Source organism: Nerophis ophidion, linkage group LG24 (genome assembly GCF_033978795.1).
Source record: "Nerophis ophidion isolate RoL-2023_Sa linkage group LG24, RoL_Noph_v1.0, whole genome shotgun sequence".
NCBI lineage: Eukaryota > Metazoa > Chordata > Actinopteri > Syngnathiformes > Syngnathidae > Nerophis > Nerophis ophidion.
The window spans coordinates 23,887,925-23,913,139 of NC_084634.1; the positions used below are offsets into that span (position 1 = coordinate 23,887,925).

At 38.4% G+C, this 25,215-nt stretch overlaps 1 protein-coding gene across 3 annotated transcripts in view; it reads right to left on the reverse strand.

The window, feature by feature from the left end:
* Positions 1-25,215, reverse strand: part of si:dkey-174m14.3 (uncharacterized protein LOC563117 homolog) — a 109,886-nt gene that overhangs the window by 8,576 nt on the left and 76,095 nt on the right. For all 3 annotated transcript variants that reach the window (XM_061885952.1, XM_061885954.1, XM_061885953.1), the window contains 4 exons: positions 11,589-11,750; positions 8,575-8,641; positions 1,675-1,782; positions 1,504-1,584 (listed from right to left, as the gene is read on the reverse strand). In XM_061885952.1, the coding sequence (XP_061741936.1) occupies positions 1,504-1,584; positions 1,675-1,782; positions 8,575-8,641; positions 11,589-11,750 (418 nt within the window). The remainder of the gene's footprint in view (positions 1-1,503; positions 1,585-1,674; positions 1,783-8,574; positions 8,642-11,588; positions 11,751-25,215) is intronic.

Sequence of the window (25,215 nt, forward strand, 5' to 3'; positions counted from 1 at the left end):
AAAATAGACATATACACACATATATATGTACATATATAGACATACATATCTATACATATATATATATAAACATATATATATATACATATATGTATATATATATATATGTATACACACATAAATATACATATATACACGTACATATATACATATACATATAATATAGACATATACACAAATATATGTACATATGTGTACATATATATATATACATACATATATACTTATACAAATATATACATATATATACATATACACACACATAAATATACATATACATGGACATATATATGTATGTATACATATAAATACACATATATACACTTATATACATATAAATACACATATATACACTTATATACATATAAATACACACATATACATAAACAACTATATCTATACACATATATACACACGTATAAATAGTGTATATATACATATAAACACAAACATATACATATATATGTATATATATATAAATATATATATATATATATATATGTATATATATATATATATATATATATATATATATATATATATATATGTATATATGTATATATATATATATATATATATACACACATAAATATACATATATACACAAACATATATACATATACATATAAAATAGACATATACACACATATATATGTACATACATATATATATATATATATATATATATATATATACATAAATATCTATACATACATACAAATATATATATATATATATATACATACATATACACACACATATATATACATATATATATATATATATGTATATATATACATACATACATATACACACACATATATATACATATATATGTACGTATACATATAAATACACATATATACATATGAATACACATATATATATATATATATATATATATATATATATATATATATATAAACTACAAACATTTTTTTTAAGGATTTTTATGAAGGCAAATTGCGACACAAAAGCAAAGGGAATTACCTTTTTTTTTCAAACCAGTGGCAGGGAGGTGCCATTTTAAAGAATGATAACAAATTTAATGATATAATATTAAGTAAACAATAACTAATCTACCGGTAATAAAAATCAATTCACTGGAGTAAACTGAAAACATACAAAAAAGTCAAGTCATAGTATATTATTGTTATCTAATATAATGATGTACATATCATATGATACTTACACTTTCTAAAAAAGAATCCTTTTTTTTTTATTGCTATTTTTGGTTGATATGGATATAGCTTTTTTTCCCCCGCAATTGTTGTAAGACTACTTTGAATCAAATATAATCTAAATGTCATCAAAATATATACTGGAAAAAAACATCTTATATAAATGCACAGTTGTCTGAAATCCAGAAATGTCGGAATTAAACGAACAAAATAAAATGTTCTCTCTGCTTTAAAGAACCGTTAATAGAGATTATAAAATGTCATACCCCCAATAAACAGCATTTGTGGCAATGTATTCGTTTTGTTTTTAAAGGGCTCTCACCTCAGAGAGCTGGGCTCCATAAAGAGACTTGTTGCAGTGCAGAAGCTGAGCGGCCAGGTTACAATCCTTCCTGTAGATATCCTACGCACAGCAAGACAATCTTCAGTAATTAACTCAGGCAGGAAATGTGTGTGATGATAATAAAGTGTCAGTCTAAAATTGTCCCCTCACATTGTCCTCTTGAAGCTTCTCGATGGTGAGCTTGGCCTCCATCAGGTGGTTGTTGAGAACAATGATCTCTCGGCTCAGAGCTCGCTTCTCGTCGTCATGGTGCAGCGACTGAAGACAACACGCAGAAGGGAGGAAAAAGCCCAGGGCCTAAAAATCCCACTTTTTCTGGAAAAATATTCCTCAAAAGTTGAAAAAAAACCTATGAGGACTACATCATAGTAGGAGACAATCTTAGTGATTCCACCACAAAAAGGTACCAATGCATAGCAAAGAAAAAATTAAAATAGTGATGATAACCAAAGAACAGTAATTCGAACATAGTCAGTTTTTGCCTGAGGTTTCTGAGCATTATTTACTTATCCTTGACCTAAATTTTGCATAACAATGGCTAAGTCTCTTGGTCACTGATTGGCTAATCCTCATGCAGAATTATTACCGTATTTTACGGACTATAAACCATGCTTTTTTCCAAGCTTTAAACTAGGGATGTCCGATAATATCGGATTGCCGGTAATATCGGCCGATAAATGCTTCAAAATGTAATATCGGAAATTATCGGTTTGAAAAAGTAAAATGTATGACTTTTTTAAACGCCGCTGTGTACACGGACGTAGGGAGAAGTACAACGCATCAATAAACCTTAAAGTGCTGGCCCAGTCTAATATCTATGGCTTTTCACAGAAACAAGTGAATGCAATGCATACTTGGTCAACAGTCATACAGGTCACACTGAGGGTGGCCGTACAAACAACTTTAACACTGTGAAAAATATGCGCCACACTGTGAATCCACACCAAACAAGAATGACTAACACATTTCGGCAGAACATCCGCACCGTAACAGAACATAAACACAACAGAACCAATACCCAGAATCCCTTGCAGCACTAACTCTTCCGGGACGCTACAATATACACCACGTCAACCACGCCCCCCCCAACCCCGCCCACCTCAACTTCCTCTCTCAGGGAGAGCGTGTCCCAAATTCCAAGCTGCTGTTTTGAGGCATGTTAAAAGAAATAATGCACTTTGTGATTTCAATAATAAATATGGCAGTACCATGTTGGCATTTTTTTCCATAACTTGAGTTGATTTATTTTGGAACACCTTGTTACATTGTTTAATGCATACAGCGGGGCATCACAACAAAATTAGGCATAATAATGTGTTAATTCCACGACTGTATATATCGGTATTGGTTGATATCGGAATCGGTAATTAAGAGTTGGACAATATCGGATATCGGCAAAAAAGCCATTATCGGACATCTCTACTTTAAACCCTGTGGCTTATACAAAAGGTGTGGCTAATCTTTCGATTTGTCTTCGCTAGCAGCCATAATGTTTTGTACACAACAAACATAACAATATCACCAACACAGAGACTAAAAAGATGTGTTATTTTGTGTGTTTTTCACGCCACCTATTGGACAAATATGTTTAATTACAAAAGTCTACAGTATTTCCTTCTGTTTTGTGCCTTGAATTGTTCCTTTCCGTCTACTCATGTTGAATTCTTCATTCATCAATCCAAGCAACATTTGTAAGTTTTACAATACAACTAAAACAATACATACTTACCAGACCATCACATGTTTGATAGTAGTGTTTTCATGCATATTTGTGCGTGCTATCGTAATGTACTGGAGCTAGCGTCGTTAGCAGTAGCTAAAATACTAACACGGTTACAAGTGTCTGTGTTAGTGTTAACTTACTATAGCATTCTTTTTGTATTGTTTTTAGTTTCGTAATTTCACTAAAATGAGAGAGCTAGCTTACGCAGCTGGTGGGTTCATGATGATGACTTCTGTTTTTTGTTGTTGTTTTAAATCAGCTGTTTTACTGCCGTGCACCATTTGGAAATAATTGAGGTATGTAAGTAAAAAGGTACAAAATACCTCATTTCACAACGTACATATCTGCGGCTTATAATCTGGTGCGGCTAATATCCATCCATCCATTTCCTACCGCTTGTCCCTGTTTGACATTGCAGGAGGTGCTGGAGCTGATCCAAGCTGCATTCGGGCGGAAGGAGGGGTACACCCTGGACAAGTCGCCACCTCATCGCAGGGCCACATCATGTATATATTACATGTTATTATGAATGTTACTACATTACATATATACTTACATCATGAATATAAAACCTTAATGGAGGTGTTTGAATGTTTTTAAGTGGTTTATAAGCAGAATAGAATGGGTACCATAGGCTCCATTGTAAGCAGACTTTTGATATATATATATATATATATATATATATATATATATATATATATATATATATATATATATATATATATATATATATATATATATATGTATATATATATATATATGTATATATTAGGTCTGTGAATCTTTGGGTGTCCCACGATTCGATTCAATATCGATTCTTGGGGTCACGATTCGATAATATATAGATTTTTTCGATTCGATTCGATTCTCGATTCAAAAACGATATTTTTCCGATTCAAAACGATTCTGTATTCATTCAATACATAGGATTTCAGCAGGATCTACCCCAGTCTGCTGACATGCAAGCAGAGTAGTAGATTTAAAAAAAAAAAAAGCTTCTATAATTGTTAAGGACAATGTTTTATCAACTGATTGCAATAATGTAAATTTGTTTTAACTATTAAACAAACCAAAAATATGACTTAATTTATCTTTGTGAAAACATTGGACACAGTGTGTTGTCAAGCTTATGAGATGCGATGCAAGTGTAAGCCACTGTGACACTATTGTTCTTTTTTTTAATTTTATAAATGTCTAATGATAATGTCAATGAGGGATTTTTAATCACTGCTATGCTGAAATTATAACTAATATTGATACTGTTGTTGATAATATTCATTTTTGTTTCACTACTGTTGGTTTGTTCTGTGTCGTGTTTATGTCTCCTCAATTGCTCTGTTTATTGCAGTTCTCAGTGTTGCTGGGTCAGGTTTGGTTTTGGAATTGGATTGTGTTGTTATGGGATTGCAGTGTAGGGGTTTGTTGTATTGCTAAAAAAAAAAAAAAATCGATTTTTAAAAAAATTAGAATCGATTCTGAATCGCACAACGTAAACGTTTCGTTTCGAATCGATTTTTTCCCACACCCCTGATAAATATATATATATATATATATATATATATATATATATATATATATATATATGTAGGTGTGGGAAAAAAACAGAAGACTACTTCATCTCTACAGAACTGTTTCATGAGGGGTTACCTCAATCATCAGGAGATTTGGATAATCCAATCAAGACATATTCCCTACAATTGACCACTAAATGGTAACACCCCAATAAGTTTTTCATCGTTAATCAATTACTTAATAAATGACCAAGTCAAGGTGATCTACCTCATATATACATACACACACATATCATATATATATATATATATATATATATATATATATATATATATATATATATATATATATATATATATATATATATATATATATATATATACACACACACACACATCCTCATCATGTCTTTCATAATGATTGTGAAAGATAGACAAAATAAAAAAAAAATTGAAAAAAAAGTGCAGTTGCCCTTTAAAATACGAGTGCTTTGAGTTACGAGCTCGGTCGTGGAACAAATTGTTTGTATTCCCACACGTGACTTCTTCCGGGAAATGAAAACCAAGCCAAGATTGCTGTTGTGCAGCAAGCAGTACCCCAACTATCTGAGTACACAATGAGCCTGGATCTTTCTGCAAAAAGTATATAGGAGCAAAACAAATCAAACTACAAATGGAATCTATCCTTATACCTTGTTAAAAAACTATGATTGTTTATCAAAATATAACTATAGATGTTAACATTGTGTACGTGCTGAAAGATTAATTTGTGATTGTTTATCAAAATATACCTATAAATGTCAAGATATGGAAACATATGTTTTTCTTCTACAATTTAGCGGGTGCGGCTTATACACTGTTTCACTCTATAACATACTTGCCAACCCTCCCGGATTTCCCGCGAGACTCCCGAAATTCAGCGCCTCGCCCGAAAACCTCCCGGGACAAATTTTCTCCCAAAAATCTCCCAAAATTCAGGCGGAGCTACAGGGGGCATGGTGACAGCCTGTTTTCACGTCCGCTTTCCCACAATATAAACAGCGAGCCTGCCCAATGACGTTATAACTGTAGAATGATCGAGGGCGAGTTCTTGGTTTTTTTATGTGAGTTTATTGTTAGGCAGTTTCATTTACGTCATCCCAGCGCAGTAACAACACACCACAACAGCAGCCACGTTATCGTCTACCGTAATGCAGTTCGTCTGCCGTAAACAGCAATTTTGTGACACTCTTGAATGAACAGGACAATACTGCCATCTACTGCACATGCATATGTGACAGTTACATCTACGGCAGGGGTCACAAACCTTTTTGAAACCAAGAGCTACTTCTTGATTACTGATTAATGTGAAAGGCTACCAGTTTGATACACACTTAAATAAATTGCCAGAAATGTACGTTTAACTCTATGTTATTATTAATAATTAATGATATTTATCTTTGTGGAACACTGATCATCTTAATGATTTCTCACGATAAATATATATATTTGATGTCATGTTTTACATAGGTTAAAATCCAATCTGCACTTTTCTGGCTGTAAATATACTCCTCTCCTCTTAACCACGCCCCCCGCCCCACCCGCCACCCTCCACCTCCAGAAATCGGAGGTCTCAAGGTTGGCAAGTATGCTCTATAGTCCGGAAAATACTGTATTAATTAAAAAAAAATGTTCATTCAGTTTTACAATTCAGTGTTTTAACTTTGGTAATTACTGAGAAGTGACGGATTTTAATTATGCAGATCACACTGTAGATGGAGCATAACCATAAGTTATTGCTGTCGTAACCAAAAATGGCGTCCTCTTGATATGCCATGATCAGTTGTGTTGCAATGTGGAATGTATGTATTTTCTGTTTGGATTTCCAAAAATAACAAACATTAACTTTCGTCTACTGCGTTGTTCTTGCCTGAGCGCATTTTACCGCTTGCATAAACTAAACAAACGCACACAAAATTAAAAACCTACTGAAATTAGATTTTCTTATTCAAACGGGGATAGCAGGTCCATTCTATGTGTCATACTTGATCATTTTGCGATATTGCCATATTTTTGCTTAAAGGATTTAGTAGAGAACATCAACGATAAAGTTCTCAACTGTTGGTCGCTAATAAAAAAGCCTTGCCTTTACCGCAAGTAGCAGACGATGTGCACGTGACGTCACGGGTTGTAGGACTCCTCACATCCTCACATTGTTTATAATCATAGCCAGCAGCAGCTAGAGCTATTCGCACGGAGAAAGCAACAATTTCCCCATTAATTTGAGCGAGGATGAAAGATTGATTGATTGATTGATTGATATATTTTTATTTTAAATATGCAAAAAAACCAAAAAAAACAAGAGCAAGCATGATCCAATACAGTGCTATAGCCTTAACAGCTATTATAACAAAATGAAAACAATGGAGAATAAAAAAAAACAAAAACAAATGAGCATTCGACTTTTTTTTTTTCTTACATATTTGAAAAGGAGTGAGAAGAAGTATACACTTATTTAATCCCACCCCTTTTCTTTAAATCATTAATTACTCTGAGCTAGAACTACCTGTTCACTCTATGTACAAACTTAATGAACTTGTATATACATAAATGATAAATATATACATACATATGCACACTACACAAGATTCGTGAATGAGGAAATTTAGAGTGAAGGACTAGAAAACAAAAAAGAAAAAAAAGGCGATTGCAGTGAGAGCGATTGATTCAGATGTTATTAAACACATTTCCTAGGATAATTCTGAAAAATCCCTTATTTTCCTATTGTGTTGCTAGTGTTTTAGTGAGTTAAATAGTATCTTAAAGTCGGAGGAGTGTGTCCACGGGTGTTTTGACGCCAGAGTGTCTGAGATAAGTCACGGCAGCTGCAGGAGATCGCTGGCTCTGCTGATCTCCGGTAAGAGGCGACTTATTTTCACAATTTTCTCACCGAAAACTGCCGGTTGACATGTAGTCGGATCCATGTTCGCTTGACCGCTCTGATCCATAGTAAAGCTTCAACTCCGGGAATTTTAAACAAGGAAACACTGTGTGTTTGTGTGGCTAAAAGCTTCCCACCTCCATCTTTCTACTTTGACTTCTCCATTATTAATTGAACAAATTGCAAAATATTCAGCAACACAGATGTGTAATACTGTGTAATTGCGTGATGAAAAGAGACGACTTTTAGTCGTAAGTGGTGCTGGACTAATATGTCCCCTCCAACCAATAACGTCATTTGGTGACGTTTTCAACAGGAAACTCCGCGGGAAATTAAAATTGCAATTTAGTAAACTAAAAAGGCCGTATTGGCATGTGTTGCAATGTTAATATTTCATCATTGATATATAAACTATCAGACTGCGTGGTCGGTAGTAGTGGGTTTCAGTAGGCCTTTAAGCACCAATACATTTTCTTCGAGGTCTGCTTTTTTAGTTCCAGTTGCGTTCCCCTTTTTGACCGAGGCTGGCAAGGATCCTGCTGGTGTCGCAATATGATGTAACCACCGGCTGCCTTCCGCTGTAACAAAGCCACTTTTTGGGGAGCATGTTGATCATGCAACTGCTATAATTACATCTTTTCTTGTCTGGCCAATGAGGCGAGGTGTGTAGCACTGAGAAACAATGGGGCTGCTATCACTCTGCTGTTTGGAGGAGGACAGACAAATGCAATAAGCCATAATTAATGTCAGTGGCACCTACAGTACGAGCAGCGGCAGAGCATTTATAGAAGAATTGCGTGTGAAACATTCTGTACCGCCTCGCAAATGCATGTCTAGGTTTGCTTTATTCTTTAGACTGCAGGCTCTAAAGATGGCAACCCCAATTAATCACTCACATCTCTGTGAATCTTCTCCTCCATGTCCTGGTTGATCCTCTGCAGTGCGGAATAGCTGCTTTGGATCCTAAAGCAAAAAAAAAAAGAAAAATGCATATTTAAGGCACATAGAGAACTAAATTAACACAGGTGTGCCACAAAGTTCTGTTATCAGTCCAACGTTGTTTAGAATCGAACAAAAAGAGAGAATAACACAGAGGAAAAAAATACAATGCATCTGACTGGATTGGAAACATATCTGTGAAGTGTGTGAAGTGAATTATATTTATATAGCGCTTTTCTCTAGTGACTCAAAGCGCTTTACATAGTGAAACCCAATATCTAAGTTACATTTAAACCAGTGTGGGTGGCACTGGGAGCAGGTGGGTAAAGTGTCTTGCCCAAGGACACAACGGCAGTAACTAGGATGGCGGAAGCGGGAATCGAACCTGCAACCCTCAAGTTGCTGGCACGGCCACTCTACCAACCGAGCTATGCCGTATCTATTTTTAGACACTCTGGGATAAGAAAAAAAAAAGAGTGGATAGAAAAATACACGGTAGGACAATAAACATCTGGTTATTTCTGTTCTCACATCTTTCTTGATCTTTTAATACATAAACATGAAAATGTTTTTTCTTGTCATAAGAAAGAAGAAGTTGCACCATGACGGCTTTCTTTTTGATAAATCTAAGCACGCAAAAATGTCAAAAAATACCCAATATGAATCTACTGAACTAATGTAGCTATTTTTAAGGCATACAGGAATAAAAATAAACCATGTTAACATGTAACCTTTAATACTTCATTATGGTGCGCACGCACGCACGCACGCACACGCACACACAAACACACGCACACACAAACACACACAGAAATAAAAGTTTGGACACACTCCTGATTTACATTGTAGATTGTCACTAAATGCATCAAAACTATGAATGGGCACTTGGATTTATTTACTTAACAAAAAAAGGTGAAATACCTGAAAGCATGTTTTATATTCCAGTTTCTTCAAAATAGCCACCCTTTGCTCTGATTTCTGCTTTGCACACCCTTGGCATTCTCTCGATGAGCTTCAAGCAGACTTGTGAAGTGAAAACCATTTCAGGCGACTACCTCTCAAAGCTCATCGAGAGAATGCCACAAGTCTGCGAAAAAGTAATCATAGCAAACGGGGGCTGGTTTTGAAGAAACTAGAATACAAAACATGTTTTCAGTTATTTCACCTTTTTTTGTTAAGTACAAAACTCCACATGTGTTCATTCATAGTTTTGATGCCTTCAGTGACAATCTACAGTCATAAAAACTAAGAAAATGCATTGCATGAGAATTTGTGTCCAAACTTTTGGCCTGGTTCTATATATATATACTGTATATATATATATATATATATATATATATATATATATATATATATATATATATATATATATATATATATATATAAAAATGATAAATGGGTTGTACTTGTATAGCGCTTTTCTACCTTCAAGGTACTCAAAGCGCCTTGACACTACTTCCACATTTACCCATTCACACACACATTCACACACTGATGGAGGGAGCTGCCATGCAAGGCGCTACGGAAGGTGAAGTGTCTTGCTCAAGGACGTGGCGAGGTTGGTTCTAGGTGGGGATATATATATATATATATATATATATATGTGTGTGTGTGTGTATTATGTGTATATATGTGTTTATATATGTATATATGTATGTATATATATATATGTATAAATATACACATGCATACATATATATTTATATATATATGTATATATATATATATGTATAAATATACACATACATACATATATATTTATATATATACATATAACAAACATATATAAACACCTATATATATATATGTATGTATACATACATACATATATATTTATATATATACGTATAACAAACATATTTAAACACCTATATATATATATATATATATATATATATATATATATATATATATACATACATATATACACACATATTTATATACACATATACATACACACATATATATACATATACAGTACATACATATATACATAATACATACATATACGTATGTATATACATAAATGATAAATAAATGATAAATGGGTTGTACTTGTATAGCGCTTTTCTACCTTCAAGGTACTCAAAGCGCTTTGACACTACTTCCACATTTACCCATTCACACACACATTCACACACTGATGGAGGGAGCTGCCATGCAAGGCGCTAACCAGCAGCCATCAGGAGCAAGGGTGAAGTGTCTTGCTCACAACACAACGGACGTGACAAGGTTGGTACTAGGTGGGAATTGAACCAGGGACCCTCGGGTTGTGCACGGCCACTCTTCCACTGTGCCACGCCGTCCCATAGCATAAACATACAAATATACATTATATATACATACAAATATACACTGTATATATACATATATATACATACATACATATGTATATATATATTGGGATGCCATTTTTTGTTTTGTTTTTCCAAAGAGGGAGGTATATATATATATATATATATATACCTCCCTCTATATATATATATATGTATATATATATATATATATATATATATATATATACATACTGCATTTATATATATATACACCCTGGCCAAGTCGCCAACTCATCTATTTTATTGATTTTATTATATTTATTTAATAATTACAAAAAACTTATTGCATGCCTCTGTGTGTTTCTAACCTTAAAAGCTTACAAGCTGCTGGAAATGTGAATTTCTCTTCGGAGATGAATCAAGTATATACTATCCATCAATGTAAATTAATTATCCTTACTTCTATTTTTCCTTGTACCCACATGTAAAAATGCAATTATTATACATTAGAACATAACATCATTATAATGATTATCGCCATGAAAATGTGCCAACATTGAGCATTCTAAACTAGGCTAAATTATGCTCCTTAATTGAAGTATACACCTTCTGTATTTTTTGGACTTTTTTTTTTCTTTTCTGGACATTAATTTTTTGCCACACTTTTTGAATGTAACCAGTCGGTATCATCTCACCTGCGCAGTTTATCAGTAAACTTGTCCAGTTCTTCCTGCGCGCGCCGCAGCTCCGTCTCCAGGTACTGACGCGTGGAGTCAAACTCGCTCTGCAGCAACTCCAGCTTGTGTGTGGTGTAGGAAAGCCGCTTCCTCAGGTCTTCCTTCTGCTCCAACAACGAGCTGCACGCGCACACACACACACACACACACACACACACACACACACACACACACACACACACACACACATGTAATGATTGTGTCCATATTCGTGAACATTAATGCACACCAAGTTGTTAATGGACTGGCGGTGTTGATGACAGGGTGACACAAAAGCGAAACATGAGAAGACGTATCTAGCATTTCCGCCGTAAACTCTGAATAGTTGAAGTGAATAGATTGTAGAGCCTTTGATAGTGTGAAAAGCAACACACATAATGAAGACTATTTTTAGGGTCGATACCTTAACGGGCCTCATTGGAAGAAAAGGGCAAGTGTAAGTGTGAAAGGAGAATACGTGGGCTGGTGTGATGGATCTGCACGGCCAGGCTTAATGGACCCCGTATTGACGGACGGATGGAGAAAGGAAGGTAATGGCTCTATCCGTGGCCAGAAAACAAACGAATGGAGATGCGATCACGGCGCTCTTTTCACTCCTGCGCCTCCTATTCTCTCTAATAACCAGATCAAATAGACAAAAGGTCGGCATAGAGAGAGGGCCTCTTTTCAGTGCTTTCAGGTCACGCAGACATCTCGTTAATATGCGTGACGATGACTTTGCAGAAAGTGGATTTTTTTTTTTTTTTTTTCACAGAACATGTTTGGTGTGTTAGAAACTTACAGTGGGGCAAAAAAGTATTTAGTTAGCCACCGACTGTGCAAGTTCTCCCACTTAAAATGATGACAGAGGTCTGTAATTTTCATCATAGGTACACTTCGACTGTGAGAGACGGAATGTGAAAAAAAAAATCCAGGAATTCAAATTGTAGGAATTTTAAACAATTTAATTGTAAATAATGGTGGAAAATAAGTATTTGGTCACCCATTCAAAGCTCTCACTGATGGAAGGAGGTTTTGGCTCAAAATCTCACGATACATGGCCCCACTCATTCTTTCCTTAACACGGAACAATCGTCCTGTCCCCCTAGCAGAAAAACAGCCCCAAAGCATGATATTTCCACCCCCATGCTTCACAGTAGGTATGGTGTTCTTGGGATGCAACTCAGTATTCTTCTTCCTCCAAACACGACGAGTTGAGTTTATACCAAAAAGTTCTATTTTGGTTTCATCTGACCACATGACATTCTACCAATCCTCTGCTGTATTATCCATGTATTGATTTTGGTGTAAACTCAACTCGTCGTGTTTGGAGAAAGAAGAATACTGAGTTGCATCCCAAGAACACCATACCTACTGTGAAGCATGGGGGTGGAAACATCATGCTTTGGGGCTGTTTTTCTGCTAAGGGGACAGGACGATTGATTCGTGTTAAGGAAAGAATGAATCGTGAGATTTTGAGCCAAAACCTCCTTCCATCAGTGACAGCTTTGAATGGTTGACCAAATACTTATTTTCCACCATAATTTACAAATAAATTATTTAAAATTCCTACAATGAGATTTCCTGGATTTTTTTTCACATTCTGTCTCTCACAGTTGAAGTGTACCTATGATGAAAATTACAGACCTCTGTCATCATTTTAAGTGGGAGAACTTGCACAATCGGTGGCTGACTAAATACTTCTTTGCCCCACTGTATATATATTGAAGACAAATGTATGCAGCAGCTGGACGGCTCTGCAGAGACGGAGCTGCACCCCAGGCAGAACTCCTACTGGTTGATTTGAACCGCAGTGTGTTGAGTCACTGAATTTTGGCAACACGTCCTCCTCCTTATAGTGTTAGGTGGGATGTTGGGGATGATTGGCCTTTTTCCACGCCTCCTTTTGCTCCACTACTCATTTAATCTTGGAGTGGAACCCCTACACATGGATACAATCTGTTTGCATTTCAAACATAAACTTTCAGTAACACTTTAGAATGGGGAACATATTCACCATTAATTAGTTGCTTTTTAACATGCAAATTAGTAACATATTGGCTCTTAATCAGTAATTATTAAGTACTTATGCATGCCTTATTTTTAGAGCTGTCCGATAATGGCTTTTTTGCCGATATCCGATATTCCGATATTGTCCAACTCTTAATTACCAATACCGATATATGCAGTAGTGGAATTAACACACTATTTTGCCTAATTTTGTTGTGATGCCCCGCTGGATGCATTAAACAATGTAACAAGGTTTTCCAAAATAAATCAACACAAGTTATGCAAAAAAATGCCAACATGGCACTGCCATATTTATTACTGAAGTAACAAAGTGCATTATTTTTTAAAAATGACTCAAGAGAGCATGAGGAGGTTGAGTTGGGCATGGTTATGGGGCGGGGTTGAGGTGAGGGTGGGGAGTGTATATTGTAGTGTCCCGGAAGAGTTAGTGCTGCAAGGGATTCTGGGTATTTTGTTATGTTGTGTTTATGTTAAGCTGGCACAAATAGACTAAAAAACAGCTTTTACCCAAGAGCCATAGTAGCATTAAACAGGCACTGAGTGAGCACAATATGTCCATTGTGTCATGTCTTTTAATTATTTTTTTTTTCGGACTATAATGTGCAATAATGTTATATGTATGTGTGTATATATATATTCATATGTATGCATATATGCATGTGTGTGGATATATGTACATATATATAGATACATCTCTTATTTCTATCTTTTTTTACTATTTATATTACCATATTGTATATGCACCTTAGGGGATCTGCTCCAATTTTGTTGTTATTTGAACCTGTTCACTGCTATAATGACAATAAAACTCTATTCTATGTTGTGTTACGGTGCGGATGTTCTCCCGAAATGTGTTTGTCATTCTTGTTTGGTGTGGGTTCCCAGTGTGGCGCATATTTGTAACAGTGTTAAAGATGTTTATACGGCCATCCTCAGTGTGACCTGTACGACTGTTGACCAAGTATGCCTTGTATTCACGTGTGTGTAAAAAACCATAGATATTATGTGATAGGGCCGGCACTCAAAGGCAGTGCCTTTAAGGTTTATTGGCGCTCCGTACTTCTCCCTACATCCGTGTACACAGCAGCTATTTTAAAAGTAATACATTTTACTTTTTGAAACCAATACCGATAATTTCCGATATTACATTTTAAAGCATTAATCGGTCGATATAATTGGCAGTCCGATATTATCGGACATCTCTACTTATTTTGCATGGCCTTATTATACAACCTAACCCTAACCCTAACCAAATAACTCTAAATTAAGTCTTTGTTACTTACAATATGTTCCCCGTACTAAAGTGCTAACAAATTTCTTTCATTTGAAAAGTTGTCTTACATTCGAGATCTAGGTATTTTCCTCAACAGGTGGAGTCAGATGATTTATTCCCCGAGTAAGCCAGAGCTTTTCTTCCTGTCACTAACACGCTTGTAACCTGGGACCTCATGTGTTAAGGCAGGAGTTTCATTTGAGCTCTGGGGCCGCACGGAGAAAATTCTATTCCCACCCGGGCCGGACCGGAATAACGGGATTAAAACGTAAAAATAAAGAAAACTTTGGATTGTTTTCTTTGTCTTACTCTGGCCAAAAAGGGAACACGCACAATCTAAAAATGTACATATAACAAATACCATATTTTCCGGACCATAGGGCCATAACGCCCACTGGCAATGAGCGAGTCTACTCAGGTTTATTTTCATACGAAAGGCGCACCGGATTATAGGGCGCATTAAAGGAGTCATTTATATATATATTTTTTCTAAATACTTTATTGTGGTCTACATAACATGTACAGGTGGTTCTTTGGTCAACATGTCGCATTGATTATGTTTTACAAATCATCTTCAAGCCTCTTTCTGACAGTCGCTTCAGGATGCGCCATTTTGTGGGCGGTCTTATTTACGTGGCTCACCTTCGGCAGCATCTTTTCTCCGTCATCTTTGTTGTGGCGGTGTAGCGTGCAAGGACGGGGTTGGAAGAAGTGTCAAAAGATGTCGCTAACTGTTTTAATGACATTCAGGCTTGACTTAAATCAATAACGGAGCAGCATCTCCTCATCCGTGGCTCAATAGTGCAACAACAACCCCAGAAATGTGTCCCGTGAAAACCGTCCGACCGAAACACTCTAATAACTAAAGCTCCTTGGGTGAATAATGTAGAGTCACTACACCGGTATGTTTTAACACTTTAATGGAGAGTTCACTGACAGTTATAAGTAATAACTTTACACTACTTTATATTAGAAATGGCAACATCGGAGGATGAATGTCCCAGAACAAGAAGATAGAGAAAAAGACGAGGCTTATTGTGGCGAAGCGTGGCCGACGGACCGACAGCGAGGCAGGGCGTGCCGGGATCGACGCCGTAAACAAGATCAGGAGCAGTTTGCGCCTACGGCCCATCCGACCACCACCAATCATTCATTCATCATTCATTCACCAGTGTGAGTGGCACCGGGGGCAAGGGTGAATTGTCCTGCCCAAGGACACAACGGCAGCTATTTGGATGTTAATAGGTGGGAAGCGAACCTGCAACCCTCAGGTTTCTGGCACGGCTGCTCTACCCACTACGCCATGCCGCCCCTAAATATCATAAAGCGCACTGTCGAGTTTTGAGAAAATGAAAGGATTTTAAGTGTGCCTTATAGTCCGAAAAATACGGTAATCTTCTTGGCAAAACACTTAAAGTTATTTAAAAAATACTGATGAAAAATGAAACAAATTGGTGCAGTTTCAAAAACACCATGAAGACCACAATGAACATAGACTTGGTCTCGGTGTTTTTACTGTCACAATTATTTGTTGATGTCGAACCCCGAGATGCAGAGACGGAGGCAGGCATAGAATATGAAAACATGATTTAATTAAAACTAGACAAGAACAAACAAAAAGCACGCACATGGGTGGAATAACAAACTAAGGGAGCTAGCACTGGAAGTTAGAAAACAAAAAGTAACTTTAGCATGGAAGCTAGTGGACAGCAAACAGAAAAACTGGAAATAAGTAATGCTAACAGAAACAGCTTACCGCTACGACGACCAGGACAAAATGTAGCATGACAGGTAGTAGCTGTAACAGAACGACATGACAGGTAGCACGACAAAAGTGACATGTGGCAACGACAATACAAATGACAATACAATGATCCAGCAACTGACACAAGACAAAGCAGGTACAAATAGGAGCAGGCTGATTGGCAACAGGTGTGGCCAGGTGCCAATCAGCCGCAGCTGAGGAGGAACACAGCACTCAGGGAACAAGACAGGAAGCTGACAAAATAAGAGCACTAGACAGGAACTAAAGATAGGAGATACTAAACACAGTGGAAACAGACAAATGCAGAGGAAAAAACTAAAACATAGACAAACTGTCAGGGGAAAGCCTGACATTTACAAAGCCATTAAGATTTAAGCCCTTCCTGTTTTGAATCGGCATGTTGGCAGTTCTTTAAAAACGTTTGGAAAAGCAATCGAGTGCTTCCTCAAACCGCCGCACTGGTGACATCCGCATACTGCCACAACACATTCATTAGACAGCAGAAATCAAGGTCACATAACTACAAACTTAACCAATGTGAACATGGTAGATTTAAGTATGAAATAAAGTAGAAGAAACTCAACAATTGTTAACACACACATTTTTACCAATCAATCAATCAATCAATCAATCAATCAATCAATCAATCAATGTGCCTAAGCGCTGCATGCTCTGGCCAATCACAATTCAGTTGGAGGAGCTTCTTGTGATTCCAGCGCACGACAGAACAATTGTGTACCTGAGAACTTAACACAGGCCAAATAAGAAAGAAATGGTCGGGTCAGGAAGAAGCTGAAGAAGAAGAAGAAGCAAGTTGTGTGTGGCCAAAACAGACTCGGGAGAAATGGTGCTGCACCCTGTTGGAAAAGATAATCACTGCAATGCGAAATAAAACCTAAGAGATGGGTGACTCTGATTACCCCCAATATCAAAATATTTTGTGTAATTTGTGTAAACACAAGACTTTGACTCTTCTTTGATTACTCAATTTATTATTAGAACTTAGGAGCGCTTCACGGGTCTCGTTCCCTCCGGCACCATTTGTGCCGAAATTGCCGGCGGCTGCTGTCAGCCTGACTGGCCAAGCTGGTCCTGGAGTCATTGTGATAGCATCCATAGGTGGCAAAAAGATTGCCTTGATAAATTAACAGACGTCCCCAGAAATTTGAATTTGAAGCATTTGCTGCATTGGCCAAATGATGATACTAGCTGAGAGTCTTTTGAGGCTGAGGGAAGAAGTAGGGACGGAAGTAGGACCCTAACAAAAATTAATCCGGGAACAGGACTTATGCCTAGAGGGTGCTCACTCTCAAAGGAGCTACCGTATTTTTTGGAGTATAAGTCGCTCCAGAGTTTAGGTCGCACCTGCCGAAAATGCATGATAAAGAAGGAAAAAAACATATATAAGTCGCACTGAAATATAAGTCACATTTTTGGGGGAAAGTTATTTGATAAAACTCAACACCAAGAATAGACATTTGAAAGGCAATTTAAAATAAATAAAGAATAGTGAACAACAGGCTGAATAAGTGTACGTTATATGACGCATAAATAACCAACTGAGAAGGTGCCTGGTATGTTAATGTAACATATTATGGGAAGAGTCATTCAAATAACTATAACATATAGAACATGCTATACGTTTACCGAACAATCTGTCACTTCTAATTATTAAATCCGATGAAATCTTATACGTCTAGTCTCTTACGTGAATGAGCTAAATAATATTATTTGATATTTTACGGTAATGTGTTAATAATTTCACACATAAGTTGCTCCTGAGTATAAATCGCACCCTATGAAAAAAACTGTGACTCATAGTCCAAAAAATACGCTATAAGCATTGTATCCCACCCTCTTCGGTTCCCAGAACGACCCCACAACCAGCCTAGCAAGCCTGCTATGAGGAGGACTTTGCACGTATGTGTGTGTGACCGTAAGTGCGCATGTATGTCGTTGCTACATTGTCACACGCAACCAAATGACATCTTAAAGGCCTACTGAAACCCACTACTACCCACCACACAGTCTGATAGTTTATATATCAATGATGAAATATTAACGTTGCCATGAATTGATTAACGTGGACCCCGACTTAAACAAGTTGAAAAACTTATTCGGGTGTTACCATTTAGTGGTCAATTGTACGGAATATGTACTGTACTGTGCAATCTACTAATAAAAGTATCAATCAATCAATCAATCAACACATGCCAATACGGGCTTTTTAGTTTACTAAATTGCAATTTTAAATTTCCCGAGAGTTTCTTGTTGAAAACGTCGCGGAATGATGATGCGTACGCGTGACGTCACGGACTGTCAGGAAATATTAGCGCTGCACCACCAGCGGCTAAAAGTCGTCTGCTTTAATCAGATACTTACACAGTATTTTGGACATCTGTGTTGCTGAATCTTTTGCAATTTGTTCAATTATTAATGGAGACTATAAAGAACAATGCTGTTGGTGAAAAGCGGTGGATTGCAGCTGTCTTTAGCACCGAGACACAGCCGGTGTTTCTTTGTTTGTTGTGAAGCAGAGCGTCAAGCAAACATGTTTTCTCTACGTCAACCAGCATGTTTTCGGATGGGGAAATTGTGATATATATCTCAACGGAAACATCAGCGAATTATTTGTCGTCCTTCAGCAGCTGTCAAAAAAGGCAGCTGTGAACTTGGCTCCGCGGCTTCTCTCTGAGACACTGCGTGTTCACCGCAGCCATCCGACCTCGAGGTATGTCTTTACAATCTTTAAAATATCATTAAAACACTATTAAACAATAAGCAGATAAGGGATCTTCCAGAATTATCCTAGTAAATGTGTCTAATTACATCTGAAACGCTCACACTGCCGCTGCCCGGAGCCGTCGCTTTTTATTTTTTTCTGGTTTCTATTCCTTCACTATCAACAGCCTAATTCACAAATCTTTCATCCTCGCTCAAATTAATGGTGAAATTGTCGCTTTCTCGGTCCGAATTGCTCTTACTGCTGGTGGCTCCCATTATAAACAATGTGAATATGTGTGGAGCCCTGCAACTCGTGACGTCACGCGCACATACTTCCGGTAAAGGGCTGCACAAACCACAATGACATCCTCGGTAGAGCCCACATAAGGGCAAGGAAAATTCACACCCAGTGGGACGTCGGTGACAATGATGACTATGAGAAACCTTAGAGAGGAAGCATATGTGGGCAACCACCCCGCCCCTCTAGGGGAACCGAAAGCAATGGATGTCGAGCGGGTCTAACATGATACTGTGAAAGTTCAATCCATAGTGGATCCAACACAACCATGAGAGTCCAGTCCAAAGTGGAGCCAACACAGCAGAGAGAGTCCCGTCCACAGTGGAGCCAGCAGGAAACCACCACAAGCGGAGGCGGATCAGCAGCGCAGAGATGTCCCAGCCGATACACAGGCGAGCGGTCCATCCTGGGTCCTGGCTCTGGACTAGCGGTCCATCCTGGGTCCCGACTCAGGAGAGCCAGCACCTCATCCATGGCCACCCGACCAGACCTCCTCCAGTGGGACAGAGGAGAAAAAGAAAAGAAACGGCAGATCAACTGGTCTAAAAAGGTAGTCTATTTAAAGGCTAGAGTATACAAATGAGTTTTAAGGTGAGACTTAAATGCTTCTACTGAGGTAGCATCTCAAACTGTTACCGGGAGGGCATTCCAGAGCTCTATAGCCCGCAGACTTTTTTTGGGCTCTGGGAATCACCAATAAGCCGGAGTCCTTTGAACGCAGATTTCTTGCCAGGACATATGGTACAATACAAATGGCAAGATAGGCTGGAGCTAGACCGTGTAGTATTTTATACGTAAGTAGTAAAACCTTAAAGTCACATCTTAAGTGCACAGGAAGCCAGTGCAGGTGAGCCAGTACAGGTGTAATATGATCAAACTTTCTTGTTCTTGTTAAAAGTCTAGCAGCCACATTTTGTACCAACTGCAATCTTTTAATGCTAGACATGGGGAGACCCGAAAATAATACGTTACAGTAATTGAGGCGAGACGCAACAAACACATTGATAATGATCTCAGCGTCGTTAGTGGACAAAATGGAACACATTTTAGAGATGAAAGAAGCCCTTTTTAGTAACGCTTTTAATGTGTGACTCAAAGGAGAGAGTTGGGTCGAAGATAATACCCAGATTCTTTACCGAGTCGCCTTGTTTAATTGTTTGGTTGTCAAATGTTAAAGTTGTATTATTAAATAGAGTGGAAAAATGTCACAATTAGGGCAAATTCCAAATGACTCGTTTGGATGACGTATGAAGGAATGCAAGATTGTTTTATAAATATCTCCCCAATTCCTCAGTAGTTTGATTTCAAATTTACAGGATTTATGCAGAGCACAAATTACAAGAGCAAGTACATATTGGTAAGAAAAGTTGGTTTTGCATAATATCAGGGTTCGAATTTAACCACGGTAAGTGCTGTGACTGACCATTTCACTTGCCGTAATGCCCTAAAAAATTGACAAGCATCGACAGCAAGAACATGCCGTGACCGAGGTAGCATCTCGAACTGTTACCAAGACGGCATTCTAAAGTACTGGATCCCGAACGGAAACCGCTCTATAGCCCGCAGACTTTTTTTGGGCTCTGGGAATCAACAATAAGCCGGAGTCCTTTGAACGCAGATTTCTTGCCGGGACATATGGTACAATACAATCACTAAGATAGGCTGGAGCTATACCGTGTAGTCACTGCCGTTGTGTCCTTGGGCAATACGCTTTACCCACCTGCTCCCAGTGCCACCCACACTGGTTTAAATGTAACTTAGATATCGGCTTTCACTATGTAAAGCGCTTTGAGTCACTAGAGAAAAGCGCTACATAAATATAATTCACTTCACTTCTTCCTGGTCCGACCATGTAAGCCACACCCCACTAATACAGACATCTACTCTTAAACCAATATTGCTAATATACACATGGCGACGGTCAGAGGTGGGTAGTAACGCGCTACATTTACTCCGTTACATCTACTTGAGTAACTTTTGGGATAAATTGTACTTCTAAGAGTAGTTTTTATGCAACATACTTTTACTTGAGTATATTTATGAAGAAGAAACACTACTTTTACCCTGCTCCCTTTATCTACAATCAGCTCGTTACTCGCTACTTTCTTTTATCGATCTGTTAATGCACGTTTTGTTAGTTTTGATTTTGTCAGACACGCATTCAAAGTAGGAACTACGCAATTCCAATTTGTTGTACTTATTGGTACTTTTTTTATTTTTTATTAACTAATTGACTATTTGTTGGTCAGACCGAGGAGAGCTGATTGGTCAACACTCACAATGATTAATTATTTATGTTCCTATTCCCACCCATCCCAGCCAGGAATTACCGATGGTACACTTACCAACTTTAGCCTCAGCACACAGGAGGAGCTAACCCCCGAGGTTACCCTTAGACTTTTGGACTACAGACTATTTGTTGTTATTATTATTATCCATACTTACCTTTTTTTAACTATAAGTTAATTAACCAGCTATCACTTAGCTTTACTTTGTGTGGGGGAGGTGATACACCCCCACATTGTCCGGCGTCCCCACTCCTGCATTCTTTGGCTTGGCAAGCCGATAGACCTGACAGGGATGGAACCCAGGACCCTTTGATTGGGAGCTAGCTGCTTAACCATTCAGCTATTGTTAGTCTTCTTATAGGCAGATTCCGGGCCCCAATGACATATTCAATTGATAACCTGTCTCAGTAAACTACGATACAAAACAATAGCTTTCCTAGTTACCAATCAATTTGCCTGGGATTTGAACCCAGTGCCCTTTGATTGGGAGATAGCAGCTTTAACCATTGAGCTATCCTTGGTCATCTTTAAGCAAGATTTCGGGCCCCAATGACATATTTAATCGCGAACCTGTCTCAGTGAGCTATAATATAAAACAATTACACTTGCTGCTGGAGTTTTCACGGTTACCAGTGAACCTGGCAGGGACTTGATCCTTGCACTCTTTGATTATGAGTTAAGTACTGTAAACACTCAGCTATCCTTAGTCTTCTTAGAGGAAGATTTTGGGCCCCAAGGACATATTTAATTGAGCACCTGTCTCACTACTGAAAAAGAAACACTGAGTCCTTACTGAGATTTGAACCCAGTTCCCCTTGCTTAATGGTCAACAGTCTTAACCACTCAGCTGTCCGTGGTCTTATTAGACTGTGAAATCGGGGCCCTAATGACAAATGTAATCAAGGACTTCTTTCTCTCTCATTTTACCAAAATTAATGGAGAGGAAGTACTAGCAGACATTCCATGCAGTGTAGACCGACATAAATCCCACCCAGAGTTAAATTGCTCTCACTACTGATGTTTGGACAAGTGTAGCCTACCTTGGCGATACATGCCACTACGTTGGAGACTCGAATATGAAGTCAATCTCCCTGTGGTAGTAGTCCATGATAAGGTTGCAGATCTTCCCATGTTCCTGGGATGATCTGCAACCTTATCATGGACAAAAACATTTTTGCAACACTTGCCTTGTTTTATTTGGCAAGTCGAAAGGACATGGTGCCAGTATGCTGTTTTTTTAAATAAAGTATTGGAAATGTAGTTTGTCTCTTTTATCCGATTATTAATCGATTAATCGAAGTAATAATCCACAGATTAATCGATTATCAAATTAATCGTTAATATATATATATATATATATATATATATATATATATATATATATATATATATATATATATATATATATATATATATATATATATATATATATATATATATATATACGTGTATACAGAGGTGGGTAGAGTAGCCAGAAATTGTACTCAAGTAAGAGTACTGTTACTTTAGAGATTTATTACTCAAGTAAAAGTAAGGAGTAGTCATCCAAATATTTACTTGAGTAAAAGTAAAAAGTATGTTGTGAAAAAACTACTCAAGTACTGAGTAACTGATGCACAAAAACGGCAACAGATAATACACAAAAACATAAAAATAGCAATGAGCAAAGGTTGCAGATCTTCCCATGTTCCTGGGAAGATCTGCAACCTTATCATGGACTACTACCACAACTTCTACGCAAGAGTCTCCTCAAGCCACGTAACATCTGCCTGGCACCGCCTGGAGAAGGGCATAATCACTGGTTGTACAATCTCAGTGTCACTCTTCTCCTTGGCAATGAACATGATTGTCAAGTCTGCGGAGGTTGAATGCAGAGGGCCAAAATCAAGATCTGGGACCCGGCAGCCCCCCATAAGAGCTTTTATGGATGACTTGACAGTGATGACCACATCTGTGCCTGGGTGCAGGAGGCTCCTCCAGGGGCCTGAACGGCTCATCACATGGGCAAAGATGAGCTTCAAGCCAGCAAAGTCCAGGTCTCTGGTCCTAAAGAAAGGTAAAGTGGCCGACCATTTCCGCTTTACAGTTGGGGGGTCCTTGATTCCAACGGTGACCGAAAGACCTGTCAAGAGCCTGGGCAAGATCTTTCATAGCTCCCTGAAGGACGCAGTGGCTTTGCAGCAGACAAAGAGCGACCTGACCTCATGGCTCACAGCCATTGACAAATCTAGTCTTCCAGGAAAGTTTAAAGCCTGGATGTACCAACACGGAGTCTTGCCTAGAATACTCTGGCCTCTGTTAATCTACAAGGCACCAATGACGACGGTTGAGGTACTAGAGAAGACCATCAGTCAGTTCCTAAGGAGATGGCTGGGGCTCCCTCGGCCCTTAAGCAGCATTGCTCTTTATGGCCATTCCACCAAGTTGCAGCTTCCTCTCAGGGGATTGTTGGAAAAATTCAAGGTCACCCGCTCAAGAGAGGTAATGATGTACAGGGACTCCGCAGATGTCACGGTCGCTTCGGCAGGAATCATTGTTAAGACCGGGAGGAAGTGGCAGGCACAAGAAGCTGTAAGCAGAGCAGAGGCGCGGCTGAGGCACAAAACCTTGCTGGGTACTGTGGCAAGGGGGAGGGCAGGCCTCGGCAGCTTTCCAAAACCACGCTTTGACCAGGCCCGTGGCAAGGAGAAGCGCCAACTGGTCCAAGAGGAGAGCCGTGCAGAGGTGGAGGAAGAACGTTGCTGCCGGATGGTCGGCATGTCCAAACAAGGGGCGTGGACAAGGTGGGAGCATGCAGAACCTCGAACACTCACCTGGGCAGAGCTCTGGAGAGCTGAACCTCTACGCACAAAATTTCTCATCCAGTCTGTGTATGATGTCCTCCCATGCCCCGGAGTAACGGCTGGAGAGCCCGCTGCGAACCAGTCGAAATTGGGTGCAGGGGTTTTGCTGGTCACTCACTACAGCGTGTGTTCAGAATCCTTGGCATTAGAGGACTGCAATCCAGAAAATCCACCAAGAACATCCTTGAGGCCGCAGAAAAAGCCTCCCGGTGGCTGTGGATCCGTAAGGGGGATCCGTGGTGCGCTACTTGGACACAGGCCGGGGTCTGATCTCCCCCGGCTGGGTCGCCCGGGTGAGGGTGTCTAATGATTAAAGACCCGAAACACCCTATGACCCCGGGTTTATCACTGATGACGTGTCCAAGCATCACCGTGAGGTGTATT